Source organism: Octopus bimaculoides, chromosome 7, assembly GCF_046866305.1.
Source record: "Octopus bimaculoides isolate indiv1 chromosome 7, ASM4686630v1, whole genome shotgun sequence".
Taxonomy (NCBI): domain Eukaryota; kingdom Metazoa; phylum Mollusca; class Cephalopoda; order Octopoda; family Octopodidae; genus Octopus; species Octopus bimaculoides.
In genome coordinates, this window is record NC_142934.1 from 13553821 (window position 1) to 13561298 (window position 7478).

Genomic DNA, 7478 nt, shown 5'->3' on the forward strand with positions numbered 1-7478 from the left:
GATCTAATTAGTTAAGCAGGTTGCAGGGATTTTAATTTTCTTTTAAAAAGCCAAACTACCCAGAACTACAGTATTATAGGGAGAAGCATGAACAAGAGAAGAAAGGAAGTTACAGAGGAGAATTATTTCTGAAATGCTCAAGTTAACAGTTAGAGGGGATGAGCTTTATTTTCCCAAAGAATTATCCTTACTCTCATTGAGAAACACATTCCCTAAGCCAGCAGAGTTTAATTAGGATTAATCCAACGAGTTCATTTCATTTGGTTGGTTCCATCTTAGTATTTTTCCCAGGCAATTTTCACCTTCTACCAAAACATGTACACACACACACACACTGAATCTATTTATATTTACTCATTATTAAATGAAAAATAATCACACTCAAGCGAAGGGGTAAGATACTTCATGTGTTGACTACCAGCGTTTCCTAGCTGGGAATTCTACTGAAAATAGTGATGAATAGGTTAATTATAAATAGGTTGTGTGGTTAAAATATTCACTTTGAAAATATGAGGTTTTGGGTTCAATCCTACTTTACAGCACCTTTGGGAAATGTTTTCTATGATGGTCTTTGGAAGATGGAATTTGTAAGGAGCTTTGCCAGCAGGACCATTCTTGTTCTTCTGTGGAAGTAGATGTGCTCCATTGCCAGGTACCAAAGGGGTACTTATCTTTTTGATACCATTAGGGAGGGCCACTCAACAATTCAGTTGTGAGCATTCAGGTCAAGTGCTCAGTCTGAAAATGACTTTCTCCTACCAATCATGGGTGCTTCATCTCCTCCTTTTGCTTTGATTAAACGATAAAAAAATTAAAGAAATTCCATGACACTATTACTAATTATTTACATAAGTGCAAACACGGCTGTGTGGTTAAGAAGACCCATTGCACGACACCATGGGCAAAGATCTTTTATTATAGCTTAAGGCTGACCAATGCCTTGTGAGTGAATTTGGTAAATGGAAACTGTGTGGAAGCCCATTGCATATATATGGATGCATGTGTGGTGCTTGTTCCCTCACTGCTTGACAACTGGTGTTGGTTTGCTTATGTCCCTGCAAATAAGCAGTTTAGCGAAAGAGTCAGATGAAATAAGTATCAGAGTTAAAATAAGTATTGGGGATCAATTTGTTTGACTAAACCCTTAAAAGCAGGGCCCCAGCATGGCCACAATCTAATGACAAGTAAAAGATAGTCTGTAGCAGGAGAGAAACGGTACAGCAACTTCTAAAGGAAAGACATCAACAATTTATGAAGACACCTGTATGTTGGATTCCTGTTATAACTAAAGTGTTCTGAGCAGTTGCAATTTTTTTAAGTGACAAAAAAAAAATCTTCACAATATTCTGACAGATGGTTTACGATATAATAATAATAATCAAATAGAGAAAGAAATTAAGTCAGTCTAGAATTTAAATTTTATGTGAGTAAGGAATTTAAATTTAGAATTAGAAAACAGAAAATATATTTCTGCTAAGAACTCAGACACCACAAAAACTATTACAAAAATAATCTATGTCAAAATATTTATGTGTAAGGAAATACACCTGCTACCTAAATGAGACAAATGGCCCAATTATTATGTCTATATCTATTCATGTCTACGTACCTATATCTATCTATCTCACTTTGTACATTTGACTGTGTGTGTGTGTGTGTGTGTGTGTTGTATGAGACATTTGGATGTACAAACAAAGAAAAGATATACTTGGTGCCTGTTGAATATATGTGTGCAAAATGTGTACCAATGATCTGTTACAAAAAAAAAAAAATGCTTTGGAGACTGCAATCCTAGATACACTTTGCCTATGGAAAAAAAAAGGATGGTTTTATAACTAGAATACTTTGGATGAAAGTTCTGCTCAATCAGGGCTGATCTGATGCTAAACAAATAATAATAATAATAATAATAAAATGTGCATGATATATCAATCCAGATGTACTTTCATTTTCAAAATCTGAGACCCAGGTATGTGTCTATACCTTCGTTGGTAGATCTTGTGGACATTTGGAACATATTTTAAACATTGGCACACACACTCTCCCCTTACATAATCTTAGTTGGTTTTCTGACAGAAAAATTTCAGCTGCTCACATACACACACACACACGCACAAAAGCCTCACTAATACTTATATTCTTTGTTAGTTTTACTATAAATCAATGGTTTGCAACCATATTTTGTCTAAGGACCCCTTTGATTCCTATTTTATTTAACTGGACCCCAATAGCCATTCAATGTTTAAAAGAATCTGTTTTTTTATAATTAAATATTATTGGGAATCGTATAAAAAGAAAAAAAAGATTTAAAATATTTTGTGTATTGTAGAAGTATTGCCAATTGATTGCACATAAACTTTAACAACAAAATCTTATATGGACCCTGGTTGATAACCACAGTTATAAATAATTATTATCATTATAGGCATAGGAGTGGCTGTGTGGTAAGAAGCTTCCTTCCTAATCACAAGGTTCCGGGTTCAGTCCCCAACATGGCACCTTGGGCAAGTGTCTTATGCTATAGCCTTAGGCTACCAAAGTCTTGTGAGTTGGCAGACAGAAACTGAAAGAAGCCTATCATGTATATGTGTGTGTGTTTGTGTCTCTGTTTGTCCCCGTCACTTAGCGGTTCGGCAAAAGATACCGATAGTATAAGTACTAGGCTTACAAAGAATAAGCCTTGGGGTCAATTAGCTTGACTAAAGGTGGTGCTCCAGCATGGCCACAGTCAAATGACTGAAACAAGCAAAAGAGTATTATAATCAACATCATCAACTACAAATGGGCATCTCTCTTCATCAGTTGTCAGTTGTTCATTACAAGGTCTGAAGTTCATTGGACTGACATCACATCTTCCTTGCAGCTTTCTCTATTTTACTAAGACCTCTTCTGAAATTCTTGATTATTTTCATAATTAATTTAAGCACATAGCCAGTATATTCTCGAGAAATATAGACTCAGTGTATGACAAGGCTGTACTTTTGAATTACAGGTGAAATCCATCAGATGGGATTCTATAATTTCCATTTACTCAATTTCAGTCACAAGATACGAGTCGACTTGAGGTTATAGAAAAATGACACTTGCCCAAGTGATCAAGCAGTGAGATTGAACCCAGAATCTCATGGTTGCCAAGTGAAGAACATAACCATTTAGTCATACTGCACAGGAAACCATATTTTTAAGTCATTAAGCTGTGATAGAAAAAAAAAAAGCCACTAGTGACCATAATAGTAAATCTAGCTTCCACCAATATTCACAAAGCTTTTTGTTTCTTGTGTTAATTTTCTTTTAAAGAAATTACTTTGCTCATTATTGGACACAAGAGAAAATATTCTTCTGTTGATGAGTTCAGGTATTATAGTCACTTATGAAATACTGGACAAATGCCAAAGCACTGTCTTAAAATATATCTTAAGCTCATTATTATTATTACTACAATCTTCACTGAAATGTTTAGTGAAGTTGAGCTAAACTGTTAATCCCTTAACAATGGATGTATTTTCTTCTTTTCTTTTTTAATTCTTGTCTGATATTTGTGATGAAAGTTTGTCAAAACAAATCACCTTTCAATTACTTAAGATGCAAAAAAAGACAATGAAAAAAGATGTCTGTTTAAGCATCAAGATGGCAGTTAGCCAATATGTTGTATTGCATAGCTTAAACTGGTGGTAGTGATAGGGGGAGAGGACCTTGACTATCAGCCATCATCACATAAGGTCAAAAGAAATCTCTTCTCTGAGACATACCTCCAACTATCTTCATTTTTTTTTTTTCAGTTTTAGCAAGGTGCTATCAAATCACAATGCTCAGGTTTTAAGTGACAGATTTGAAAAATCATGAACGCCACAAGCGAACTAAGATTGTATCTGTGTGTAAGTGTGTTGTATCTAAACATTAAAGACCTTGGCGGTGTTGGTGCCATGTAAAAAGCACCCAGTTCATTCTATAAAATGGTTGGCATTAGGAAGGGCATCTAGCTGTAAAAACTATACCAAACAAATCTCACCAGTGCTGGTGCCATGTAAAAAGCATCCAGCTGTAAAAACCATGCCAAAAAAAGACAGTGGAGCTTAGTGTAGTTCTTTGGCTTGCATGTTCCTGTCAAACTGTCCAACCCATGCCAGAATGGAAGAGAGACATTAAATGATAATAGAGTTTCATAGAGCAATTTTGAGGAATGCCAGGGTAAAACAATTTCATAATTCAGCCGATGCATTTGAAGCGATGTATAATAATAATAATAATAATAATAATAATAATAATAATAATAATGATAATGATGATTTCAAATTTTGGCACAAGGCCAGCATTCACTGGTGCTTAAGTTTTTGACCATGAAAGGATGAAAGGCAAAGTCGACCACAGTGGAATTTCAACTCAGATCAAAGCAACAGGCGAAATACTGCTAAGCATTTCTGCCAGCTTGCCATAATAATAATAATAATAATAATAATAAGAGGTAAAGCCAATAGTCTTTAAATGTTTCCAGAGTTTGTCCAAGTTTTATTAATGAGTAAGTTCATCTTTTGCTATTCCAATTAGAACTAAACTAATGAGTCTGTTAATCAGAGAAAACCCGAACTGAAATACTAATCTCCAATATTCACACATATCCAGACATAAACAAAATGAAATGCAAGTTCAGACAAAAAAAAAAAATCTAATTATGACTTGTGTTATGTTATAAAGATGTAAGCCAGTGCTAAGTTCACTCACAATGCTACAAAAACAAAAACAAAATTTTAGAAAAGCGAATTGCATTTACTTCTGTTAGACAATAACTGAAGTAATAATTATAACCAAATAATAATTTTTTTCTGCGTCCACACCTAGTCTTTGAGTCAGAAATAAAACAAATATAAATCACTAAAAATATAAAACAACATAAGCTTGAATAAAAACGGTAAAAATTAGTTAATGTTTACTGAAAAATAATTTTTTTTAAATACCACTCAAAAAAAAAAAAAAAAAAAAAAAAAATCCCCCAAAAAACCAACACAAATCTCTTGATGTAAAATGATTAGTTGAATAAACAAAAAATAATTCATATGCACTTTTTGTTTCTTGAAAGTATATATTTTGCTGCAAGGCTCCATGCATTAAGTTGGCTATAAAATCTTTAGAAAATGGTGGGAAGGAGGGAGGGAGGTAAATATAATCGTTCACTACTGACGTATTGTAGATTTATTAGTTGATATCTAAGGGGAAAAACATCTTCAAATTTACAATGCTTTATCATCACCATTGCACATTCTGACAATAGTCCAGTACCAGAATAAAGGAAACTGGCAATAAATCAGTGAACCAGCAGACAACTGAGGGAAGAAATAAGAATCGATAATAAATTTTTTTAAGAGAAAAAAAAGGAAATTATTTAACCCTTTAGCATTCAGATTCCTCTGTCAAAAGTAATGCTTATTTATTCACATTGTTCTGAAGTAATCATGCATTATTTAATGGCTTCAAGATTTCAACGATGTGATTGTTCATTTTTAAAATGACATTGTAGGGTAGGTGTGAGAGGGAGGTCTGAACCGGTCAGTTTGAATATAAAACAAGGAAAATATTTGGGCTTGATATGGCTGGTTTGAATACTAAAGGGTTAAAAAAAATATTTTAAAAAAAAATGTCAAATAAGGAACACTGTAAATATAAAAAGAGAGATGGCTGCTGTATGACATGTTGTCAAATTCAAGTGGTTATTATTATTATTATTATTACTGTATTACTGCATCATGGTAATTAAAATGAAGGGATATATTACACAAGCCAAGATGCAAGGTAAGTGAGTGGGAGAATGAGAGATGAAGAGGGAATAGAAGTTTCTAGTGATGTGGGCAGTAATTACCTGTGATGCAGAGGAGTCGGTCCCTGTAGCTAGCTGTGGACTAGAGGACGAGTAGGTGTGCATATGTGCTGCAGACATACCTGCAGGTGCCTGAAATGAAAGAACAGATATGCAAATTGTATGCCATTCTGGCCAACATGCTAACTTCGAAGACAGAGAAGTGGGTCAAAGCAGTGAAGGAAAAGATATATGTGTGAGTGTGTGCGTGTATGTATATATATACACACACACACACACACAGATATATATATATATATATATATATATATATATATATATATATATATATATATATATTATATATTATATTATATATATATATATATATGTATATATATATATTATATAATATATATATATTTATTTATTTATTATGTATGTGCAGATCTAGATCCTTAAAGGACTTGAAGAATTAGCGAGCAAGCATAACTTTCGGATGATGTGTCAAATTGTCTCTGTGTATGTGGAACATTTTCTATATGAATGTTTTCCGTGTTGCTGATTACTGGTCGGATGTTGCACATTGTTTATGAGGCAATAGCAGGAAAGGCCAATAAACACTGCTATTAACATCAAAGGCAGGTTCAATCAGCTATATACCAGCTCTTTAAAACAAGTGAACATTATCATTATGTCTTAAGTACTCCAAACACCCATCACAGCAACAAATATGCTGATTAAAAGATTGGGAATTATTAAATGTTTCACATACATTAAAAGTGTATGCATGTATCTCTTTCAAATTCTACAGGTAAAAAAATCCAACTTTTGTCTCTCTCTCTCTCTCATATATGTATATATATATGCATTGATGATATATATATATCAAAAGGATCAAAGTTCCTTCTCAGGTCATAGGCACAAACAGCTTGTTTCCCAAATTCTGTGGTGTATAAATTACTCTACTGGAGAGGATGCTGGCCCATTGCAAGATAACGCATTTTTGCCAGCTGAGCAGGCTGGAGCAATATGAAATAAAGTGTTTTGCCTGAGAACCAGTACAGTGCCTGGTCCAGAATCGAAACCACAAACTTACAATCATGAATGCAACACCCTAGACACCAGGCTACATACCTCCACAAACACACACATATATGGATGGGTCTCCACTGTTCGCTAATGAGGGCTCAGTTGTCTAATCAACTGAATTACCTGCTCACTGAAATAGCATGTAAGTGGCTGAGTACTCCACAGATATGTGTACCTTTAATGTAATTCAGAATTGGCAAGGCACAGGGTAATTCTACCTTCTGAATTACAGGTCCAATCAATCTGTTGAGCTTCTGTTTCCTCAATTTCTCTCTCAAGGTATAGGTTGACCTAAGGCTGTAGAAAATGACATTTGCCCCAGACACCACTCAGAGGCAAACTTAAGCATTTAACCATATCACACACACACACTCTATTGTTGACTGAAGATTAACTCAGTTTCCTTATTGTATAAGTGACTGAGATTACAATGTTCCCTCCTGGATGGGATACCAGCCTGTCACACGGTTAACTTCCTAGCTACCTGTAGAACTCATTGACAGCTGAGTGAACTGGAGCAGCATGAAACGAAGTGTCTTACTCAATGCACTGCAGGAATTGAAACCATGATCTTACAATCCTGAGTGCAAGACCCTAA

The 7478-nt window shown here is 34.4% G+C and overlaps 1 protein-coding gene across 26 annotated transcripts in view; it reads right to left on the reverse strand.

The window, feature by feature from the left end:
• LOC106869751 (liprin-alpha-1) overlaps nucleotides 1-7478 on the reverse strand; it is a 323446-nt gene that overhangs the window by 60095 nt on the left and 255873 nt on the right. For 11 of the 26 annotated variants that reach the window (XR_016242519.1, XR_016242518.1, XM_089354787.1 and 8 more), the window contains one exon: nucleotides 5852-5941. The exons of the other annotated variants lie outside the window; for them this stretch is intronic. Coding sequence is in view for 9 of the 11 variants with exons in the window: in XM_089354787.1 (XP_089210913.1) it covers nucleotides 5852-5941 (90 nt within the window). In the remaining 2 variants the exon portion in view is untranslated. The remainder of the gene's footprint in view (nucleotides 1-5851; nucleotides 5942-7478) is intronic. 26 annotated transcript variants of the gene reach the window in all.